This window comes from Rhamphochromis longiceps, linkage group LG2, assembly GCF_057381845.1.
Source record: "Rhamphochromis longiceps isolate RC_006_pf linkage group LG2, R_longiceps_female_GT1.1, whole genome shotgun sequence".
NCBI classification, from domain to species: domain Eukaryota; kingdom Metazoa; phylum Chordata; class Actinopteri; order Cichliformes; family Cichlidae; genus Rhamphochromis; species Rhamphochromis longiceps.
In genome coordinates this window covers 38,209,484-38,233,607 of record NC_140558.1, presented here as the reverse complement: position 1 = coordinate 38,233,607, position 24,124 = coordinate 38,209,484, and the positions used below count along the sequence as shown (strand labels likewise).

The following is a 24,124-nucleotide window of genomic DNA, read 5'->3' as shown; positions in this document are numbered from 1 at the left end:
AAAAAAAGATGTGATCTAAAATAATGATGAAAATGCCCCTGCCACTCTCTCTCTACAAACACAAAACGTATCTAATTTTCAACATTTGATATGCTGTTTTTTTTAAAATACAGTATTTAAATAACTTCCAAATCATTGCATTCATGTTGCAGCTTTTTTGGAAACTGGATTGTACAAAATTAGATGAGATATATTCCATAAGTTACCTTGAATAATGTTAGAGTCACAGTCCATTGTCTGTCCATTTAATCCACAGGTCAGATATCACAGTTAACACCACGGATGGTTGAAGCAGCCAGTCAAGGAAAATCATCTCTCATGCAGAGAACACAGAACACAAAGGAACTCATTATCAGCAAAGAAGAGCACAAATGCTCAAATTTCCCCTGTATATATTCAATTCTATTATAAATAACTATGAGAACTCAATTACTGAGGGTCAGAAGTCTGTGTGAAATTTCCGTGCGTGACATCATAGCACTAGAATCCAACAGATGTGTCCCACAATAGAGTAGACCTTTCAATATGTGTCATTGGTAATGAGGATGCAGAGCTTGATTTAACGTAATCTTTATTTTTATGTCATTAGAAATTACATGTTGAAAAATGGTGAATGGATGAAATGAGTGGCTATTTTAAAAACACAAATGTGACACTCTGTTAAGACAATTAAGAGAACTCAATAAATCCATTTTTCTCAAGTACAAACTTCTCTTTGTTCATATTTATGATCTGTTTTGGTGTTGGAAGGGGTTTTTTTTCCCCACACTAACCAAACTGATACATTTTTATGTTTATGTTAGCTATCATTTTTTGCTAGATTAAGTCACAGTTAAAGTTTTTCTGGGTGTAACCAGTTATTATACCACTGCTCCAAAAAGTTGCAGCAAGCCAGCTTTCGGTAACATTTCACATGGCCTACTTGTCTGTAAATAGTGACCCAAAAATATATAACTGTTTCTCTGCTTCTTGTGGTTCTTTCTCCCAATAATAGTGCAGCGGGTTACAGAAACAATCTTTCAAAAAACAATACAATTTTACATTTTTTGTTTTCATCTGGTGCCATGCCATTTATTCCCATGCATTTCAATGAATTAGATGTATCTGATGCATGAAGACTCCTTTGCCTATGGCTCAGCTCTATCATGCTCACACATCCTGTCATAAAGGATTTTTTAGGTAACAAAGAGAAACAGATAACCATTTACCATCAAACCAACAGCCACTTTAGAAACAACGCTTAACCTAACTTCACATTTATGTCTTTCTTTGGAATCTGACCTAGAATCCTCTTGCCGCACGACAGCACTGTCCTTCATTGTTATATTGGCCAACTCGTGTTACGAATATAACTAAGCAATCATAAAAAGACTATTGCAACTTTGGTACCCCTAACCACCTGTGGATGATTTTGCAGCAATGTTCAGTTATCTGCTGCACTATAAAATGTTTTCTGATTGAGATACAATATTCAGGAAGACCTTTTTGTGGTTAATTCTACAACTGGAAGACACTTTATATAATAATAATAATAAATATATAAAATAATAAACTTTTTTATTAGATATTTCAGTTGCTGTTTGCTACAGATCAAATGACTTGTCAGCTTGATGCAGCCTTGTTACCAATGCTGAAAAAGTTGTTTACCTAACTGTTGACCATTAAGTGGAAAACAGTCACCCTCATACTGAATGCTCAATTTCACATAAGATTTCATTTATATTAATTTGAAATCTATTCTGCCCAACTGCCCATCATGCAATTTATTCAGAATTTATTTTTTGGGATTTTATCCTATTTATTATTTTTTCTTTATTTTCAAATATTTGCTTAAATAAACTACACAAATTATTTTATTTAAAATAATTGTTAAAAATGAAAGTAACATGGTTCCACGAGTTAATTTGACTGAATGAATATATTACAGAAAATTTCCTGCAGTTGTAAAATGTCCTGTGTAAACATTTACGCTCCCTGTAAACAAATGCATTTAAATTATGTATTTATTGTTTCTGCAGATTTTTCAACCTGCAAATATTGCAATAGAATGGTAATCCTGATTGCAAGGCCTTTCTTAACTTTGCCATTTTTGTTGTCTCTCTGTGTTTGCCACTTGAAGGCGCTATTTCCACTGCTGTATGTTTCAGAAAACAATAGCGCTGGCTAGTGTAGGATAAGGATACACGGCTTGGTCCTCTCTGGTCTAGACATCACATCATTAGCCAAGTCAGCTAGTAAGCTGTTTATTTTTTTTGACAAAATGTCAACCACGACCGGCGGCGGAGAGTTTGGCAACCCCTTACGAAAGTTCAAGCTCGTCTTTCTGGGCGAACAGAGTGGTAAGATGGGCACGAAGTACTTAGAGAAGCGTTAATTTGGTCAGATGAAAGGAAATGTTGGGAGAACTGGCAAGATCAGCTAACTAGCTTTGTGGTGTTAGCTTAAAATTGCACGGTATGGTACAGTCATGTAGTGTATATTAGTGACCAGGAATGATACGGGACAATCTGTTAATTTTGCAAGGTCAACAAAGGATATTAGAGCATGACAAAGATTATTAACCTACCGATTTTTCTCCCCGGTGATGATGTCATTGAATAGCTACCATTAGCTTGAGATAGATCGCTAAACTAGCTTGTTTTGTGCCTTAAAAGAGGGCAAGAATATGACAAATTATTGTGTCGTAGCAGCTGTATTCAAGATTTATCCACATATTAAAAATTAACGAAATGAGTCAATGGGCATTGTCATTGTTCCTCCCATTAGTTTGTGATGGAGGTTCATTGTTAGCACGTTACTTCTGCTTGTAGCTAGCAGTTAGTTAGCTCTATTGGGCTAAAACGTCAATGTTGACGCTCGCTTGCGCACTTTAAAGACTTACATAGTTGCTCTAAGTCTGTTACAGATCACAGGCTTCAAACAGAAAATCTCAATAATTAATTTAAACCGTCTGTTTGTCGGTGTATAGTTGTTTGGCTGTTAGCTTCCTGCTGCAGCATCTTGAACAAGCCACGTCGACCGGTGGTTTCGCACCAGTCGGCCTTTTTCCTTCATTGCCATTATTTTTGCTCAGGTTCGGAGACTGACCCTGACATTGCAAAACGTGGCTTGTTGTTAGTAATGTTTGTGTCGTGTAATTGATACAGTATGGTATTACGAGCCAGCTGTCAGGGGTCGAATACATTTTAATTTTCCAGATTTTGTGGCTCCACCCATATTGCCAGCTCAGCGTGTGGGTTCAGTCGTCCACACTGCATCAGTGGTAATAGCAATTTACTCACCGTGTGATGTCACCGACTCATTTTTCTTCTCTATCTCTTCATTGAATACAGACTTAATTACACAATTATATAATTTTTAAATTTACCATTTGAGTGGTGGTTTTAGGCTTGAATTACCTGGAATACCTCTTGTGTTACTAAAGTGACTGTGTTTTTTCTGTACAGTTGGGAAAACCTCACTCATCACCAGGTTTATGTATGACAGTTTTGACAACACTTACCAGGTAAAAAGAAGTTATAACAGGGATTTGTGTAGTCATTTTTGTCTGAAAACTGACATTTTTGCCACAAGCACAGGTGTAATAAAAAACGAGCGAACAGTTTCAATGCGACTGATCATCTAATAACATATGTGACAGTTAAAATAGAATAAAATAGACCAATTTATCATGTCAGTAGCTGATACTTGTAAATATTTAGACAGCTGGGATAGGCTCCAGCGCCCCCCGCGACCCTGAAAAGGACAAGCGGAAGCGAATGGATGGATGGATAAATTGGACAATTAAAAAAAATTAACACAAAACAATAGGCAAGGCAAGGCAAGTTTATTTGTATAGCACAATTCAACAACAAGGTGATTCAAAGTGCTTTACAGAGACATTAGAAACAAGAACAAATAAAAAGCATGATTTAAAATTGATTAATACTTTATTAATCCCTGAGGAAATTATGGGATCATTTAGTTTAATTGTATTTGGCATAGGGAATTTGCATTTAGTAATCTGTCTATTCACATTCTTGTAAATATGGTAAATATAGTGTCCATTTTTGCGATCAGCTTGCTAGCTAAGCCCCTGAGGTTTTACCTTCTGTGAAGTGTATAACGAAACATGAATAACGGGTTACTTCAAATTGCCGAAACCATTATGTTTCACCAGTCAACCAGAGTAGAATGTTTGCAACACACAAAGGGCTTGCTACAAAAATCACTTACTCCGGATGTTAGGAAGCATGTGAGTGCATTCCACTGATTAGATTATGAGCGCTACCTGTGTGACAAGTCTAAATGTCAGTAGAAGTAGTAGTAGTTTATCTTTATTTGGCTCATTTAGAGTTTAAATGACAAACTCCTGATATAAGAATCTACATGTAAGGCAAATTAACTAAATCATCAGCCTCAGATTTAAGTACAAAAATCATGACAGAAGGAAAAAGAAAGAACTATCATCTGTTTATGTCAAGTCCAGCTACAGATGAACTATCTAAAGCATCTTCACACAAAACCGCTATCACAATACTTGATAATTTTGTTCTTTCTGGACATTTTTTAGCTATGTTATGAAAAAGGTCAATAAAATATGTTTTTAACATATAATGTAGGTAACGATTCTTTAAATGTATGTAATACATTTAACTTGCTGGTAACACTGTTTAATTGAAGTGTTTGTTTTACAGGCAACAATTGGCATTGACTTTTTGTCAAAAACTATGTATCTGGAAGATCGCACGGTAAGCCCAGTGTGTTACTGTAATTTACATCATTCCAACTGGTCAGGTATTAAAACTGCCATAGAAGCATGCTTCTGCTTATTATCACACCATTCCACATTGTTTATAGATTATCCTAGTTTTTTGTTTTGTTTTTTCACTCATTTTGTTGAACATGTGATCGTGTTTTTAGTTCCCATCATTATTTCAAGATTTTGTTTTCCTTCCATCCCCTGGCTGGATCATGAATTGCCCCCATGTTCCCACATTTGTTTCGTGGCTGGCCACAGATCCGGCTGCAGCTCTGGGATACAGCTGGACAAGAGCGTTTCCGCAGCCTCATCCCCAGTTACATCCGCGACTCAGCCGCCGCTGTGGTGGTTTATGACATAGCCAGTAGGTATTGTGGCTTTGCCTCTCCTCCTTGTCCTTCACTTAGTATGTGGAAGGGCAAAAAACAAAATCAAAAGCACCAATGAGCCTAGCAAACCCGCTGGATAGCATGTTAGGGTATATTTCAGATACTGTTTGTATTAGGTGTAGTGATTCAAAAGCATTTCTCCAGCAGTGTCCAGGGGAGTGTAAATGCTAATAGTTATAAGTCTTACTTGAAGAATAATGAAAAAGATGTCTGCCGATATCACTTCATGAGCAGAAATCCTGTGAGAGCTGCCTAAATAATGATTCAGCAGGGCCTACTTTCACATTTGCATAACACCCGTCATCTTTGAGCCTTCTGCATTTGAATGATTCTTCGCAATTCCTCCATTTAAAGGTCATTCTCTTCTTTACTGCTTGGCTTGCAATTCTTTTTATGTCTGTCCTGTTCTCCACATTCTCATCCTTCCCTTTGCTGCCCTTTATCTCGACTTTTTTTTTTTTTTTGTCAATTTCTTCTTCTGCAATTCCAATCCTCAGGTCCGGCTCCAGCTTTGGGACACTGCTGGACAGGAGCGTTTTCGTAGCCTAATTCCCAGCTACATCCGTGACTCTACCATTGCTGTGGTTGTTTATGACATCACCAGTGAGTCAGGGCTGTCCTCTAACCATTCTGTAGGGCTCTAGAGTAATAGGAAGGAAGCTCTTTATTTCTGCTAGTACACTAATACAAAATACACTTCTTCTCCAAGCTTTTTCTTCTGAATACTCCTGCTCACTAACACATAACTACAGGTTTTTCTTATATAAGATTAGGCTTTTCTCTAGGCTTTTAACTGAATGTATTGTAACAGATGTTTCATGTATTTTGGGGCACATGTGGCTGATGTGTATAATGATTTTGTATTTTGTTGCTTGTTTTCACCCCATTTGCAGATCTTAATTCTTTCCAGCAAACCTCAAAGTGGATTGATGATGTTAGAACAGAGAGAGGAAGTGATGTCATTATCATGCTCGTCGGGAACAAAACAGACTTAGCGGATAAAAGGTACATGGTTGTGAGATAAGCGCGAATGATTGTTTTCTTGTTCTATTTACAAAGATTGATAAATGGATCCTAGTGCATTTACAAAACAGGTATCTTTGTGTAGCATAAACTCTGCCAAAGCCTGGAATCCCACTTCCCTTCAGTGCATCTCATCCAGTTTTTACTTTTATTATTTCCTTGTAATGTTGCATACTTCAGCCTTTCTATGAGTTATTTAAATACTTTTATTTATATTGGGGGTTTTTTTTATTTATACTTTGATCATATTTCTGTTTTGCCTTTTTTTTTTCTTTTGCCTTACGTTTTTTCTCTTCATGTCATTTTGAATATTTTTTTGTGTTTTCCCCTAAAAACACCACACTTCCATCCTTCACCCTCACCTTACCCTTCCCGGGACCATGGCAGGCAAGTTTCTGTTGAGGCGGCAGAGAGGAAAGCTCGTGAGCTCAATGTGATGTACATAGAGACCAGTGCCAAGGCTGGCTATAACGTCAAACAGGTTGGTGTTCAGCAGGAGCAGGTGTAATGGTGACAAATTATCCCGTTTCAAGCAAGGCTCATACTGTCTCAGAGGTTAGGGAGGCCCGCCTGTGACATCTGGGGTGTGAAGCTCCTCCATGTCTTCGATCATTTAATGGATTAGAGTGTGGCTGTTGAATGAATCATTGACCTTCGGAGTGGATTTTATGCTGTTTCGTCTTTACTCAGCACAGCAGCCTCTGTCCCTTTGTCTCTGTCCGCCTTATAAACTAACCACTCTCTTCTTCACTCCAAACAAGATTCATTGCTGAGCTCTCTTTGTCCTTCTCTCCATCTCTTCTCTTTTCTTCTGGCCTGTCCTCTTTGCGGTTTCTTTCCATATCTGTCTGTTCGGCCATCTCCATCCTTCTGCTTTTACCGGAGCAGACAGATCACCACGGAGGAGGGCGAGCAGAGAGCTAAGGAACTGAATGTCATGTTCATTGAAACCAGCGCAAAGACTGGCTACAATGTCAAACAGGTAGCGATTCCGTTTTCTCAGGGTAGTTGAGCTAATTCTACTCTGTCCCCCCTCGTGGCTCATCATGACCTGTCGTAGCTTTCTCCACACAGACTTTTCAGTGCAGTTGCTCTGCGCAGGTTTATTGCAACTGCCTTTATTTCCCAGTACTCTGTCTGATTTGCTAAAACATTTCTATGAATATAATAGATTTTCTCAGCAGATGACTGTATCGTTGCTTTGACTACCACTTGTGTTTATTCAATGAAATGCAATATTTAGAGATAACTAGCTATAATTTAATTACATACTGCCCATTGACTACCATCTAGGGTTTGGTAATATGATAAACTGTATTGTTACCAGATTTTCAGTACTTTCCACAATGCCACAGTCTTCCACTAAAGGGACAGACCGTGCAATGTTTAGATAAACTGAAAAAACTCAAGAGCTACATGTCAGACTCTAGACATTGGTTAGCATGTTCAATGCTGAAAGATATATGATAGGACATTTTGGGGGGGGTGACTTATTTTGAAGGTTCCCAGAAGGAGCATAGTTTAGTTTGCAAAGTTGTATAAGAACAAACCGCTAAATCTGTGGAGCAATGTCCTTTGGGCAGATGGGACCAAAGTGTAGAGATTTGGCCGTAAAGCGTTGTGCCACATTATGCGAAAAACAAACGCCCCGTACCAACTGTCAAGCATGGTGGTGGAGGGGTGATGACTTGGGCTTGTCTTGTAGCCACAGGACCAGGATACCTTGGAGCCATCAAGTCCACCATGAACTTCTCTGTAAACAAATTATTCTTGAATCAAATATGAGGCCATCTGTCCAAAGACTAAAACTGGGTCATTCAGCAGGACAACGATCCCAAGCACATCAGCAAGTGTACAACAGAAATTAGCTCTTAGTTTTTTACAGGACTGCGTAAAGACCTGTGAGAGTTTTTCTTTTCACAGGACTGTCTTGTGTTTTTTGCTACTTAAACTACTACATTTTATTTACCAAATTGTTCCTTTCAAATGTTTAATTTTTCTTACTGTTTTGCAGCTGTTCCGACGCGTTGCTGCTGCATTGCCTGGGATGGATAGCACACCAGAGAAAAGCAAAGAGGACAGTATCCTTTTTGAGTTGCTTTTGCGCAGAAATTGCTGCCATACCTTTTGTCATGCCACAGTTTTAAAAATATTTGTAACTTAGCACTGACTGCGACTTAGTTGACTGGAAAGAATGCAGAGAATGAAAGGCACTGCAAAAAAACAAAAAAAAAAAGAAGTGAAATCTGCAATTCATGTGAAGTGTTACTTAACTAACTTCTCTCAGTGATCGACATCAAATTGGAGAAACAGCCAGAGATGACTGTAACTGAGAGCAGCTGCTCATGCTAGTACACCTCAGCCCCTGCCAGCCTGTCTCCTCCCCACCAACAGCTTGTCTCTCAGTGGCCACTTTCCTCCACCCTTGGCACACGGCCATCGGGATGGAGGACCTGTCTTTTTTTTTTCTTCTTTTTTTTCCCTTTTCAACTCAGTGACTTTTCAGAGTAACCGTGTGGATGTGCATTACTGTATTGAAACAAATTATTTGGGGAAAAAATGGTTCAAAAGTAAACATTTAAAACAAGGAATAAGTTAATTGATATGTTCAGATTTTCATCCAGTTGCATGGCATTATATAGGATTGCAGACTGACATAGCTAACTGCTCTTGAGTTATTGCACAGTTTAGAATCTTAGTGCTGTTACTCTTGTTGTTGTAAAGTAAAACTGCTTGGGATTATTTAAATGACTCTACAAGGTTGAGTTCTCTGCCTATCCTTTTGTTTTTGTTTCAAATGGAGAGTTCTGTCTCCTAAACGGCTTATCATTTGTCGACTTTGTCTTATTTTGAGGAAGTAACGACTGGCTCTCAACCAGTGAACTGTTATCATTGCAAAACATTATATTACCACATTAGGCTCAAGTAAACCCTTTTCATTGTGTCAGTGGAACTACTTATACCTAACACGTCTGTGAGCTTACATTGCCAAATACAAGTGTGTAAGCGGACCGGATTAACACAAATTTGTATTTAACAGTACTGCAGAAGGATGTGTAATAAGGAAATGGATATCCATTGTAAAAGGGAAACCAGCCCAAACAAATTAGAAAGCCTACTAACCTAAAAGTTTATATGTTGTTGAATGAGCTCTGCACTGTACTAACATGTCTGAGGAGGCATTCTGAGTAGATGGTCCCCTAATACTATGAAAATCAGTTTTTCCACGTCGATGGAGAGTTGTCACTTTGGTCACCATCTCATCGACGATTTGTGTTGTGTTGATTACACTATTGCAACAACATGCAGCATGCTCACCCCGCAGGATTTCCATGGATAAGAACACAGATGCCTTGCTTGTTTGTTCACCAACGTTGTGCACTGAATCAAGCCACAATATTGTAAAATATCAGAGAAGCCTGCTGACTGGTTCATGGCTTCACTAGTTGTTTGTAGAGCTGGTAGATAGATGTCCTCAGATACAGCTAAAGCTTACTAACACCCTTGCTGTAAAAAAAGTGCAGACGTTAGTTGCCATATCTTTTGCTGTATTGCTATTGCCTGTGTAGGACTGTTGGTTTATTTATTTTGTAACTTGGACATACAGCTAACATTGTACGCGTGACCAAAAGTACAGATGCCGATACGCATGTTTTAAAGTTTTATTTTATTTATTGTTTGCGTGTTTGCTGAGGCGCCACCTACAGGTGACATTTACGCCTAGTGAGTTTGGGGGGGGGGGGTGTTTTTTTGCCGGTGTGGTCTGTTGCTTGATTTACAGTCGCAGTTAAAGCCTACACCATCTCCCAAACCAACTAACCAGCCATAGCACAACAAAAGACACTGATCGTTTGCTGTAGCTTTTTTTTTTTAAATGTCCAGCGTTTTTAAAAAATGGATTTGAAAGTTAAGGTATTTAAATTGCAACGCGAACAACCGTTTTAACATGAGCAGCTCTTCTATTACTAAATACTCAGCTTTGTGCTATTCTGAAATGTGTCTGTCCATTTGAAATATGTCTACTCGTGTTTAGCAATGTTTGTGTGAATACTGTACTATTACTATCTTATGTATAAAAAGGAGAGTTAATGACAACAAGTGTAGGCTTATCACATGGAGTAAAATAAAGATATTTCACCAAAATTTAACCTCTGTGTTCATTTTGTTTTTAAAACTCACTATTTTATGGCAACAGTCATATTAATTCTGTTCATTAACCTCCTAAGACCCGAACTCTTCCACAGCATGCATTTTTGATTTCTCTTTGATATCTGGGCATATTGGGACCCGATGAATGTAAAAACAAAGAATGACCAGATTTTTTTTTTTTTTTTTACCTGATTTTTGTTTCTAAGAAAAATGAGAGCCACATATGAGGATATTTGTTTAAAATTTCGATAGAACAGTAGCAGTATAATGTCCTCGTAAGTGGATATCAGGCCCCTGTAGAGCAAAATTGAGTATTTTGGTCTAACTAACCCAAAATGTGATGTCCACATATGTGAACGCCAGGTCCTAGGAGGTTAATAAAGTTCTAAATGAGTCACAGCACCTGAGCCGGTTATACATAGGTGTGTCACACGTCACCATTGAAACTATGTAACACATCACAGTTGTAAAATGTTATAACAGTTAGGTGTGGTCAAATGTGAGCATGACACTGCATTGCACAAATCTGCTAATATCTAACTAAAGAATGTAAATGAAATTTTATTTCCAATAATCCTGCTACAGATAGATTATTACTCTCATCCTTGAGTATTATGTGTCCAGAGCAGAAGGTTCTGGAAAAACCTTCACTTATTCCAAGTTGTATGCAGTAGAGAGACATTTCTTAATAATACTTTATGCAATACTTGAACACAGCTTTGGTACAACACTAACAAATCTCAGCTTGCATTTTCAACAGACGTGTTCTAAGGGCTGTTGGGGGCTTAAGACTTGGTGTTAGGATGTTGGTACAGTAAGAAGAACCATCTTTTTCTGCATCCTATATTCATGGTGCACAGTCCTCACTGCTTCAGATGACTGCTTTTCCCAGACGTGGGTTAAGCCTAGTCTTTTACAAAAAAACTTTTTCTCATTGGAGATCTTCACCTAATTGTACTATAAGATTTGCTCTTTGGGTTGGATACAAGTCTAGGAAACTGGCTGAATAAGAAAAGCCACCCATCCATTACTTTCTGCTAAATAAGTGGATAAAACAAATTCTTCAACAGATTTCAAAACCTGTTTTGCTTGCACGTGGTAGAGTTGGGTGTTTTGTTTTTTCAAGATGAGACAGGCCGTACATCCCTAAATATCCATGTGAAAAGACACTTTCAATTTGCTCAATTTAGTCAGGAATTCAATGTAGACTAGGTCTAATTTGAACCAAAGAAGCCTAAATGGTTCAGACTGTAATGCCACTATCAAATATAAGTGTGAAAATCAGATTTTTTTTTTAAACATTCCACTCATAGTTTACTAGAGGTGTGCTTTTGTTTAGTTTTCACAGTCGTGATGATACTCAGAATGGATCGACGCTGAGCAATTCTCACCTACCCACTCCCCTGATCCGCCCACAATGCGCAGAGTACTGTGAGTGCACCCCTGTTTGTATTGTTAATACTTACTCAGAATAACACCCAGTAAGGCTGCTCTTTTCTAAAAATACTTTTTAAGTTTAGTTAAAGTTTCGACCTATAGTAGCTGCACTGACAGCTGAGGGCGGGGCACACCTTTTTTTTCCCTTTACGCACACCTGGTTTCAGGAAGTAACCTCTACGTCAGCGGGAGAGGTGTTTGAAGGAATGGCTCAGGAATTCAACACAAAAATCTTGCTCAACTGGACAGGTGATCAGCAGACATATATCTCTCTCACCGAGGGCACCACGTCGGCAGAAGCTTTAAATCTCGTCCGTGGAAAAGCACAGAGAGACTGAACTTTTCTGGGGGCGATCAGATTGAAGGATATTATTTTTCTTTTTCCTCTTTAAGAAGAAAGGCTTCTTTTAAAACAGACGAATATGTCTCGGGTTTCGAATATTTTACCCGATGAGGCGGTCTTTGTTGACTTCAAAAAACAGTGTTTAGCAACCGACAACTGGCAAAATAAGTATGACAACAATGGGATGCAAGTGTGGATCGAGGTGCGCGCTGTGAATAAAGGAAATCACGTACCTAAAGTCCACAAGATGAAGGTGAGTTTGCTTTAGCACCAAATCTAAAAACTATTATACCGTTTGAAAAATAAATCAGTTTTATTAGGCTGTCGTGCTATGTGGGTGGTGTCCTGTAACCATCTGTATGTTTTCCCCCAGTGTAAAATGATAGTTAATGATGTGTCAGCTGCTACCATGTTCGACGTCCTTCACGACAGCCGGTACCGCAAGAAGTGGGATGTAACTATGCAGGAGAGTTTTGACATTGCCCGGCTCTCTGCTAATGCTGATGTGGGCTACTACTCATGTGAGTGAGCACTCTTATCACTTGCAATGCTCTGTGTGTGTTTGTGGTTTGGTGTGGGCCTGATTAGATGTGAGATCTTGTGTTTGCTGATACAATAACTACAAGTGTGTGTGTGTGTGTGTGTGTGTGTGTGTGTGTGTGTGTGTGTGTGTGTGTGTGTGTATATACTTGATTCAGCTCTCATCTATGAAGACTCATCTCATCTATGGCCTCTTGTTACACCAGTGTATTTATTGCCATAATAAGGGCAAACTTGTTGAGCCTAAATACTGAACTAACAGAGAAAGCTTGCCAAAGTATAACTTTATTTATTTATTTATTTATTTATTTATTTATTTATTTATTTATTTATTTATTAATTATTTTGGCCTTCTGCAGGGCGTTGTCCAATTCCATTAAAGAACAGAGATGTTGTGACACTGCGCTCGTGGCAGGTCACAGATGACGAGTACATCATGGTTAACTTCTCAGTCAAACACCCGGTACGCCACCTCCTACATCCACTCAAGATACATAGCAACCATTGCCTCTACACATACTGTTTGTACATGTCTTTGACACCTCTTTGTCCTGTTATGTGTGCACTGATTTATTGTTTTTAAAGCTAGCCTTATCCATTGTCACATTGTGCAGAAGTACCATAAAAATGTATAGTGTTCCTTATTATTCTGCAAATGTTTTCCTTGAATTATAGAAATTCCCTCCTCGCAGCAACCTCGTAAGAGCCGTTTCCATCCAGACGGGGTATTATATCAAGGCCACGGGACCAAATAGTTGCATTTTTACATATCTTTCACAAGCAGACCCCAAAGGTAAAACTATATGCAACAATTACTTTGTTCCATTCAAACTTAGAGTTCTTGATTCATTTCTGCAGCGTTCTTACGATGAATGTGTGTCTTCTAGGCTCTCTCCCAAAGTGGGTGGTGAACAAAGCATCCCAAGTTCTTGCTCCTAAGGTATGTAATGATTCACAACCACTTCCACAGACCATTTCCTGCTAAACATTTGTTCACCTGTAGTAAACATCAGAGCTGTAAGTGATATGGTTAAATCCATAAGCACAGTATCGGCATCTGTGACAGTCTAGGTGTGTTTTCACAAGGGTTTTTAAACGTGCAAGAGGGGTGTGTGTGTGTGTACATGTGCACACTCATAAGGGAGGGGAAAAGTTTCACGTGTCTTAAGTGACAATGGTAACCATAGAAACAATTTAAGGGCCTGTCCTGACAAGGCTGCTGACAAAGTAGAATCTCAGCTTAAGCTGTCAGTCACCCTCCTGGAAGAACCCAAGTTTCATATTTTCCGTAGATTAAAACTATTTAGACCAAAGTGTATCCACATGTGTGTGTGTGTGTGTGTGTGTGTGTGTGTGTGTGTGTGTGTGTGTGTGTGTGTGTGTGTGTGTGAGAGAGAGAGAGAGAAACTATCAATGAGACAAGAACAACAGCAAGAAAGTATTTCATATGGTATCTCCAGGTCACATAAATCTGACTGGAAATGGGTAAAAGAACAACTTAAATTGCTTTACACCATCAAATCTACCGATGTCTAAAAAATGCATACAACCATTATAAAACCAGGCGTTCAAAACACCTTATTTAAAAGACTTTAGAAGTGTATCCATTTAAAAACCTACATAGGCAAACAAAATTTAAACCTTCTCTCTACATACTCAGTTTTGTTTGAAGAACTAGATTACTTGCCATGTAATCTACCACGCAGTGTTTTATGACCATCTTTATCTTCAGCTTTGTTGACTGAGAATGGAGGAGTGCAGCAGTCCTTTAACAATTGCATCATCGCTTCTCTTTTTAGGTAATGAAGAGTGTGCACAAGGCGGGACAGGAATACTCAAACTGGAAAAGTCAGAATTCCCCCGATTTGAAGCCCTGGCTGCACCCAGAGCAGAACACCCTTCCCATGATGGACCCCGCTGAGCTGTCAATTCAGAGAGCAGACTCACTGGAAAATGTGGATGAAAGCTCAAAGCTGGATGCTAACGAAGGGGAGGACAGCAGCTAAATTGAATGATAGTGATGGGAGGAAAGGTGGACAAAGACGGAGAGATTGAGAGGTGGACTGTAGATGGACTTGAGGTCTCCGGCTCTCTGTGATGTAACCAAGATCCTCCAGTTCTAAATCGGTGTGCCTTCGAGGATGAGCAAGAGCATGAAGTGTTTACAACTGTCTGACAAGATGGAAATGAGCACAGATCAAGTTGCCATCACCTCAGTCTGTGTTGAGCTAAGCTAACTTCCACTGTACAGGGTTAGAGGTTTTGGGGTTTGAATGTGACACATTTGCAATACTACATTTACAATTGGACCAAAGACAGTCGATCTTTAGCTGCAGCTACATGAACAAATTTTAAGTGGAAGAAAGGGAAATATACTTGACTTCTAGCAGGTCATTATTAGTGACTGTGAATAGAAATAAGATTAGAAAGTTGGCAAACACCTGTGGAGAATTGTGACACTAACGTCTCTTCAGAATATTGCAAAGGAATCGGGTCTGAAAACAGCTGAAACTGTTTCAGCTCACTTTATCTTCATTTGGGGTTGTAGTCGACACAGAACGATGGTAACGTTGTGATAATTTATACTTAAACACGGTTTTGTTAATATGTTCACAGCATAATGTACAGGTAGCAACTTGTGGGGCAGGTTGTCTTTAGGTTTGTAATTAGGAAGGCTCTTTTTGAAGGTGTGTTGCCTTTACTCAGACGTTGTGCAACCAAGGTGTTTGCATTGTAAATTATTACAAATGGTAGAGTTTCATTGGTCCACAAGGAAGGCACTGAAGTGAACTCCCAGTTAGGTTGTATTGCCAAGTCACAATACACACAGAATTATTGTATTTTGTTAGTTGAATATCAGTTGACCTGAAGGATTGGAATGACCATAAAGGCTTTTTTATTTATTTATTTCAAGTTGATGTAAATTGATGAAGTAATGGCCTGGGATGAAGCCCCTGTAGGTTGACTTTTTTTTCATATTAAACTATTTAATGATAACAATGTTACAAGGCATTCCTTCTTTTCTGTTTTCTTTTTCAAATAAACCTTAAGGTTAACAAGCTTTTGTACTCATTGTAATTGTCAAATAAAAGGAATGCAGTCAATCAGTTTCAAGAGAAACTGACTTCAAGGATGAAACAAGTTTTGCTACTTGCACCAGAACAAACCGGTCCTTCTCTAGCTTTGGTTCCAGTTCTTCAAGTGCACAGAGCCAAACACTAGAAAAGGTCAAGGAGTCGAGCTTGATTTTTGTAATCGTAACCTCTATAAAAAAAAAATGCAAATACTGAACCCATTCAAACAAATTTTTTACATAAAAATGATCAGTGTGCAGAAATAAAGACAATACCTCGATGAAACTGGTAGCTATTAACGTACAGTTTATTGTATGAATGCATAATGCACTAAGATCCAGAGGTATTCAACTGTTTTCTATGAATGTTCCATTGTATGCAGATTTAATTTGCAGCCAGAGGTTGGATCTGCAGATTTTACTGACTATGCACATCTTGAACCATGCAGGCCAAAATTATGAAAGCACCAGACTGTCTTTGGTTTGAATTAAACCTGCAAACATTGGTGCCTCCTCACAGATAACACCCCATTACAAGCTTTACCACTACGCTACGATAAATGTTATGCACTTTAATAGCACGTTACAAGCCATGCTCGTAAACCATTTGGCACCTCAGACACATAGTTTATGCAACAGCATTAAATCAGCTCAGGCGCAGTTTATGTAAAACTCGTGCATGGAACATAGAAGTACCAAAGCCCTCAGTAGCAGTGACTGAAATGTATATTTACATCACTTAGCATTTCGTACACAATTACAAATCTTTACTAAATATGAAAAAACAGCATTGTGCAATATATTCATAAATTCAACAGAGGTCGGGTGACCATAACTCATATCAAGTGATGGTGGTTTAGTCCACACATATGCAAACATCTGCAGAAATATCATAACAGGGCTTGAGGAAACATGGGAAAGGTCATCTTTAAATCCTTTGCTTGACTAGAAAATATTTATTATTTATCTGTTCTATAATTTATAGTGTAAAATCTAGTTTATAGTCTTAAAAAAAGCTCTGCATAGAAACAACTTCCTAACCATATGTTCAATCGAAGTAGAGTTCATCATGTGAAGCATGCAGAAAGGAGTATCTATGAAACTCAGTCTTTAACGTCATGTATATTTTCCTTACATGAAAGACTGAATGAGATTGTTAGTCATGCATTAGTCATCTTTGAGCTGAGACAGAATGGAGGCCAGAGTGTGTGGGAGGATGTTAGTGAAGTGCAGTAAAGTATCCTTCTGTCTTTGTCTCTCTCTCTGCTGCCATCTAGTGTACGGTCCTCTCCTTCTGCCGTTGGTAGTCTGATAAAACAACACACAAAGGACACCATTAGAGTACTGACATGGGCACTGTTATACATTTCTGTATCAGTATGACATAGCTCAAAGTTTTTACTGCTTTAAAGTTTTTATTGTCTTTTGTTTTTGCACTCAGATAAGCCAGATGATAATCTTATTATTATGTGGGCACGATGGCACGATGGCATACTGACAATGCTCAAATTCTTGCAAAATTCAGCATGTTTTAAATATATAACTCATGCTGTATTAGCACACTGAGGAATAGTAAAAGGCACAGACTAAAACCTGCTTTCAAAGCCAAAGTGAGCACAACAGTTTCTTCTGAGCATTTCTTTTACTTAACCTAACAGCAAAACAAGACTCAGACATTTAAGGACATTAAGTGTAGATCTGTCTTAAAATAATATCTTACAAGATCTCTACCCATGAACACAAATTCTGCAGGAAAACATTTTTTTTCTTTCTTACTTCATCTCTCTAAAACATCTTAACAGTTAAGATAAAAACACATGTTGACATAAATGGTTTTTTAGGTTGTCAGCATGCTCCTGATACAATCGAGTAAACCAACGCTTACTGTAGGGAAAGAAGCGAACCCTCATCAGGATTTCTCGCGCAGTTTTCAGAATCTCTACAGCCTGAAGAAGACAAACATTATCCATGATCTTAAACAGAAAATATAATGCAATGTTGTGATGAACAAGATATGGAACAAAAAGAAAACTGCAACATTTGGCTCCACCTAATCTTGCGTTTTTTTAGTATGAGATCTGCTGTTTCACTGGAAGAGCAGATAGATCAGGAGGACAAGCAAAAACCTGTCCTCCTGACAAGTTTCCAAATACAGAAATCATCTGTGAGTAGATGCTTTCTGTATTTGCACATTAATGCTACAACATGCATTTGCATGTCAAATTTTTTTTTTTTTTTAAAGCTAATATTTACACATTATGTCCAAATATTTACATGCTGCAACAGGAACTGAATTTTTCAAAATAAAAGCAAAATGTACATCTCCTCAAGCATTGCTGATTTTAAACAAACAAAACAGAACACAAAACAATTATGGTGCATCTAGTGCGTCATCATTCTCACAGCGGTTTGATTATGGCCAGAATGGCTTACACTTGAATTCTCTTCTAGAAAGTCATTCATGCTTGAAAAAAAATATGCAGGAAAAAAAGTTTCAAGCCTCTTTTGTTTTGATTTTGATCATTATGGCTTTACAGCTCATGAAAATCAGAAATCCACCATCTCAAACTACAACAATATTTCAATTTCAGTTTGAACAAATTATGGTTCAAATAGTACAAATAAGGTGCATTTCTTGATCTCGTTCAGTTCATGCAACCACAATCACGGGGAAGTCTGCTGACTGACAGCCTTCCATGACGAGGGCAAACCACAGAAGGCCAGTGCTGAAAAGACTGGCTGGTCGGTGCTGTGTCAAAGCATATCAATGGAAACCTGGCTGGGGAAAAAAAAATATGACATGGTGGGAAAGTATCCACAAGCAGGGATGGCCGCAGCTTTGAGAGGACTGTCAGGATAACTCCATCCCAGAAGGTGGGAGACCTTCACAAGGAGTGGACTGAGGCTGGTGTCAGTGCATCAGGAGCAGCTTTGACATCAGTTCAAAGCTTAGTTCGAAGTTTTTCACATGAAATTTTTTTTGTTTCATTTCGAAATCAAGTTCCTAGACTCTGAAAGAAGACATTTTAGAGCACTTGATGCTTCCAACTGCCGGCAAGATTCATGGAGATGCCAATTTCCTTTTACAGCAGGACTTAACACCTGCCCACGATGCCAAAACTACCAAATGGTTTGCTCACCATGTTATTGCTGTGCTTGAATAACCAGCCGTCTCGCCTGACCTGAATCCCACAGAGAATCAATGGCATACTGTCAAAAGGAAGATAACAAACACCCAACACAAAAACACAGACGAGCTGAAGGACACCATCAGGCCAACCAGGGGCTTCAGTAACACCTCCGCAGTGCCACAAACTGATCACCTCCATGTCACACTGCACTGATGTAGTAAATCATGGAAACAGAGCATTGTCCAAGTACTGAAAGAATAGGTGAACACACTTTTCAGAAACTGGACATAGTAAGATTCCAAATCCTTTTTTGATCTGAAATATTCTACTAATTTGAGATAGTGGACTTCTGATTTTCATGAGTTATAATCCATCATTTTTTGAATGAAGGTACAAAAACAAATGAACTTTTTTTTTGTAATATTCAAATGTTTTGAGATGCACTTGTATATAATGCTCATTGTGAGTATAAATGTCATGGTAATTTTTAATGGTAAAAATGAACTCCAATTCCGCCAAGAACAGTGGTCAAATATCCCGTCAGAATAATTCAAGAACAGGACCACATTCATGACAGGGTTAAGTTTGTTTTACAAGTATAGCCACAATGTGTGAATGAGTGTGTAACTAATAATCCAAGAATAATAAAAAGCATCTGGTTGAGGTGCAACTTGCTAAGAGACATTCAACCAAATAACAATGAGGGTGTAGGGATATTTCTGAAATCAAATTAAAAATGAATAAAATGAATAAAATCTTTAAATGTTGTCTCAAATACTTATATTTTTAAATCTAACTTAGATTTAATTTAATAATTTACCTCATTGCTGATACTCTTGTTGTTGCAGAATAGGGTAAAAATCTCACCCACAGTATATAAAAGGGTATCCAATATCAAGTATTTTCCCGGGTATAGGTATCAGTTTTTTTCAACTCTTGAAATTTTGAAATACAAATAAAACAATATGTCTAGATTATCCTATACCGCACTCCCCCAAATTAAAGTTGACTTACTTTTTGTAATAGTGAGCTTGATATTGACACAAAAAATTATTATCGTGATCACCATTATAGGTTTACTTGAGCAACCCCGCCTTGAATATGTTCTGACTATATTGAAGATTAAAGAGCACAGCATAGTATGTGAAGCTATTTGTTATTCTTGTACATACATGAATAGAAATACACCTAAACTAAATCAGATTTATGAATAGAGTAGATTTCAATATGTAAGTGTGTGCTGGAGACAATGTGTTGAATAAAGCCTGTTTGAAATTCAGCCTCGACTTACTCTTGAGTGCTCTATGTCTTGGAAATCAACATCATTCACTGAAAGAACCTGGTCTCCCTCCTGTAGCCCTGCTCTGTGGGCGTCTGAATCTGGGACCACCTGCCAGCACACAGAAATGATTTAAATTGATTAAAAATAGGCAAACAAATAGTCAGCAGCACAGCAAGAAAAAAAACAACCCCACATTAATAACCAGGGCTGTGCACGCACCTTGGATATAAAGATCCCTAACTGTGAAGCTTTCCCACCACGGATATTGAAGCCCAGCTGCGCTCCTGGAGGCTTCTTCAACACAATGGTGCGAGGCAGAAACTGTGTGAGCTCATTGTTATAGTCAGGATGATGAACCCGCTAAAAATGAACCAAGAGAAGAAGAACAGCCAGCAATATTTAGCTTCTTTAAGTTTGCTTCTTCTGCCTTAAAAACAATGTGATAAGAGTCAAGCATCATATTCAACATATTCAGCATGACCTGTTTGGAAAATAAGCAGATCAGCAACAACAACAACAAAAAAGGTATTTCCTTTGGGATAATAAAATCTAAATAAAAACATTCACAAAAAATATCCACCCATTTGCTTTCTGTAGCACATTTAATGGTATTGCACAGTCCTGACCTTTGCAGTCAGGCGCCAACACCTCTTTGCTTGTCAGATTTCCAAACGCATATAAGACAGGCTTCATGAACTCACTGAAACCCAAACACTAACTGAAAAAAAGAAGTTAAAGGCGCCAACTACGAAACCATGACAGACAGAAAAGCCTCAAGGAGACACAAGGACTGTGCATGCACCTGCAGGTTACAACCTGTATGTGACCACCTATCACATTACATTGGGCAGCCCCATTCCTTGGCCTGGAAGATGCCATTAAAAGCTACAAAAAGCAGTAGCAAGAAAAAAAACTCCAAGAATCTTTGTGACTCTCAGATAAACTTAATAGTATTCAGTAAAATTACCAGTAGATATTTTAGGTACAGCGCTGTGAAAAAGTATTTGCCACTTCCTGATTTCTTTTTCCCCCCATAATTGTGACACCTTCATATTTTAGAACATGAAACAATTTTTAACATGCAACAGCTACTGAAAGATAACCCAAGCACAAAATGCATATCTGATTATGATGTCATATATCAAAAAGGCCCTGTGTGAAAAAGTAGATACCTCCTAAACCCAATAACTGGTTGTGCCACCCCTGGCAGCAAGAAGTGCAATTAAGTGTTTATGATAACTGGCAATGGGTCTTTCACATTACTGTAAAGGAACTTTGACTCACTCTTGCACTCTTTGTGGACCACTCAGAATTAGACTTACTGGAGTGTTTCATCATCTTACTAAATAACCCAAGTTTGCTCTAGCAGGTACACAGACTAATGGCTGTTCATTCTCTCAGGGTTCTCTGGTGGAGAGAAGAATTCATGGTTCTATCAATTACAGTACATCGTTTAGCTCCTGAAGCAGCAAAGCAGCCTCAGACATTTACACTACCACCACTATGTTTGACTGTTGGTATGATGTGCTTTTTATGAAATGATTTGCTAGTTTATGACAGATGTAAAGAGACAAACCTTCCAAAAAGTTCCGTTTTTGTCTCATTAGCCCATACAACATTTTCCCAAAAGTCTTGGGGATCATGAAGAATATTTTATGGCAAATGTGAAACAAGCCTTTGTGTTCTTTTTAGTCAGCAGTGGTTTTCTCCTTTCTTATTGTTTAATCGTGACCTTTGACCTTAACTGAGCCAAGTGAGGCCTGCAGTCTTTTAAATGTTGTTCTGGGTTCTTTTGTGACCTCTTGGATGAGCCATCAGTGCACTCTTGGTCAGCCCCTCCTCAGAAGGTTCACCACAGTTGCATGCCTTCTCCCATTTGTCGATAATTCTCACCGTGGTACACTGGAGTACCAGAACCTTAAAATGGCTTTGTACCTCTTTCCAGACTGATCAATGTCAATTATTTTGTTTTTCATCTCTTCTTGAGCTTCTTTAGATGATGACTTTTTGACTTTTTGCTTTTTAGTTAAGATCGTTAGGCCCACTTCTCTTTGTCAGATGGCTTCTATTTAAGTGATTTCTTGATTCAACAGGTCTAAAGTCAGAAATCAGTAAGGGGGCAAATACAATTTTCGGCACTGTAAGAGCAGCCAAAAAATAAAGCACAACTTATAAATCGTAACTAAAGTTGAATACATAAATAAAATAAAATAAAAATATACACTATATAATAAGGTACACAATGTTTAGCACATGATTTAAGCACAAAGGTTAGTTGGATTAATATCTGCCATACCTCCTGTGGAGGTATCCATGCAGGTGGGTTCTCATAAGAAGGCAGGAATACCACTGGCAGCTGGTAATCGTCGTAGGGAATTTTCTGGTCCATGGTTGCTAAAATTCCCCACCGAGAAGAGAATAGCAGTTCATTGTTATGAACTACGGATGCACTGGACTGCTTGATACAAATTAAAGGGAAATCCCTGAAATCCAGACCGCTGATTTAAAGGGCTCAGGTGTATCTATTGTGTTGTGGTTTCGGACACGTAACTTCAAGTCAATATGTCAGTCCCTATTCCATGACTGCAATGCCTTCATTCACCGGGGTTTGGCATTAATGTACCCACATTATTACACCCGGTTTTGTATGTATCATTTTTAGATAAGGCATAAAGACCAGAGAAGACCAAAACATCAGCTAAAACACAGCTGCGTTCACAACTCTGTAACAGGTTAGCCACCAATTCCGAATAGGGACGTTATATGGCTAACACTTAGAAATACCTTTAAAAAAATACGCATGTGGATCACGGGGAAGAAGCGAGATAAAATAAACGTGTGAAATGATCTCACAGTGGACAGTTTCATACAGCAATAACATACAAACGCATCACGAGCTAGCACAACGATTAGCTTACTGTTTAACTGTAAACGAGCTCGCTCCGCTCTATTAAACGGGAAGCGCTTTGACACGCGTTATTATTATCACAGGAACTTTAAAATAACGGTACTGGAATCATTTAGCATTGAAAAACATGAATGTATCTCACCTGCCAGTCAGAGGGCTAGCAGTGTGAACTTGTTGCTGTAAGCAATTGCAGGCAGCTATAGTGCGTTATCGCCACCTCCTGGTGTGGAGTAGTTACTTCAAGAGGTCCGACAGCATTGTGGAGTATTCGCGCGAATACTTTTGAACAGCTACAAAAGTCAAAGCGCGTGAATTCGTGTATTTGTGACTCGAGAGGGCGCAATTGAACAGTTTTATTCACTGATTACAGAGGTCCTAATCACAGAGTTGAAGTTGTAAGTAGTTTAAAAAAAGTGAATAATGAGTAAAAATTTACTTGACAATTTTTTTGTAATATTTACTGCCATTGCAATTTTTTTTAAAAAACGTGTGTGAAAAAAATTACAAGGTAAAAAAGAAAATCTACATACTCTCACATTTTATCCTACAAGTGCTCACGTTTTGCAGCATATTGACCTCCTGAAAGCTCTTGCAGATGGAGATCTTAATGGCGGCTAGCTGTAAAATCAACCGGGAAGTAAAACACCTCGGTGATATCTTGCAGTCTGACCAAAAAAAAGTTTGCAGTTTCATAATTATCATTGCAGCAAAAACTTCTGTATTCATTGTGGTGTTAAGAGCTTGAAAAAAGAAGTTTCACCTCTCCTCCAAGGGCCTTCTTCAGTTCTAAAAGGTGGAGAGTCTCAGGTATTTTACCCCTAGTGGTGGTTGACCCTGTGGGGGTAGTTGACCTACTAGTGATCCTACTAGTGATCCTATCAGCCAAATTTTTAAGACTGCCATGACATGGATGACTGAGAACCTACACAGACATATTTATTATGTTTGCTCATCATTTATGTCCCCGTGTCCCGTGTCTGGATAGTCATATTCTTACATATAATCTTATGTGGGGAAAAAATAATCAGAAATTAAGATCACACACATTCTAAATGTGAACTGTGACTACAGTTGCATATGTTTGCATTTCTTTCTAACTTGAGCAGAA

General features: G+C 38.4%; 3 protein-coding genes across 9 annotated transcripts; 2 read left to right on the top strand and 1 right to left on the bottom strand.

Annotated features, from left to right (window-relative positions):
• Positions 1-2,146: 2,146 nt before the first annotated feature.
• rab41 (RAB41, member RAS oncogene family) lies at positions 2,147-10,301 on the top strand. 5 transcript variants are annotated; one of them, XR_014914276.1, is made up of 9 exons: positions 2,148-2,339; positions 3,447-3,505; positions 4,677-4,730; positions 5,000-5,105; positions 6,024-6,135; positions 6,541-6,634; positions 7,042-7,135; positions 8,168-8,234; positions 8,441-8,510. XR_014914276.1 is itself a non-coding variant. In XM_085427490.1 (8 exons), the coding sequence occupies exons 1-8, from the start codon at positions 2,261-2,263 to the stop codon at positions 8,503-8,505; spliced, it is 636 nt and encodes a 211-aa protein (XP_085283616.1). In that variant the 5' UTR covers positions 2,147-2,260; the 3' UTR covers positions 8,506-10,301. The 5 variants fall into 5 exon arrangements, 4 of the variants coding, with proteins under 4 accessions (XP_085283616.1, XP_085283609.1, XP_085283601.1 ...); XM_085427490.1 differs by lacking the exons at positions 5,000-5,105; positions 6,541-6,634 and adding an exon at positions 5,628-5,733 and having other exon boundaries at positions 2,147-2,339; positions 8,441-10,301; XM_085427483.1 differs by lacking the exon at positions 6,541-6,634 and having other exon boundaries at positions 8,441-10,301.
• A 1,650-nt stretch (positions 10,302-11,951) lies between these two features.
• stard14 (START domain containing 14) lies at positions 11,952-15,684 on the top strand. Its single transcript, XM_085427420.1, has 6 exons — positions 11,952-12,335; positions 12,456-12,603; positions 12,982-13,085; positions 13,298-13,415; positions 13,510-13,562; positions 14,422-15,684. Exons 1-6 carry the CDS (start codon positions 12,162-12,164, stop codon positions 14,626-14,628), a joined length of 804 nt encoding a protein of 267 aa, XP_085283546.1. The 5' UTR covers positions 11,952-12,161; the 3' UTR covers positions 14,629-15,684.
• A 301-nt stretch (positions 15,685-15,985) lies between these two features.
• On the bottom strand, positions 15,986-23,267 carry pdzd11 (PDZ domain containing 11). Of its 3 annotated transcripts, none has more exons than XM_085427433.1 (6): positions 23,159-23,267; positions 22,405-22,502; positions 20,328-20,468; positions 20,118-20,216; positions 17,581-17,668; positions 15,986-17,003 (listed from the first exon to the last, which is right to left on the bottom strand). In XM_085427433.1, the coding sequence occupies exons 2-6, from the start codon at positions 22,495-22,497 to the stop codon at positions 16,969-16,971; spliced, it is 456 nt and encodes a 151-aa protein (XP_085283559.1). In that variant the 5' UTR covers positions 22,498-22,502; positions 23,159-23,267; the 3' UTR covers positions 15,986-16,968. The 3 variants fall into 3 exon arrangements, with proteins under 3 accessions (XP_085283559.1, XP_085283570.1, XP_085283580.1); XM_085427444.1 differs by having other exon boundaries at positions 17,581-17,641; XM_085427454.1 differs by lacking the exons at positions 15,986-17,003; positions 17,581-17,668 and adding an exon at positions 17,680-18,877.
• Positions 23,268-24,124: the final 857 nt, after the last annotated feature.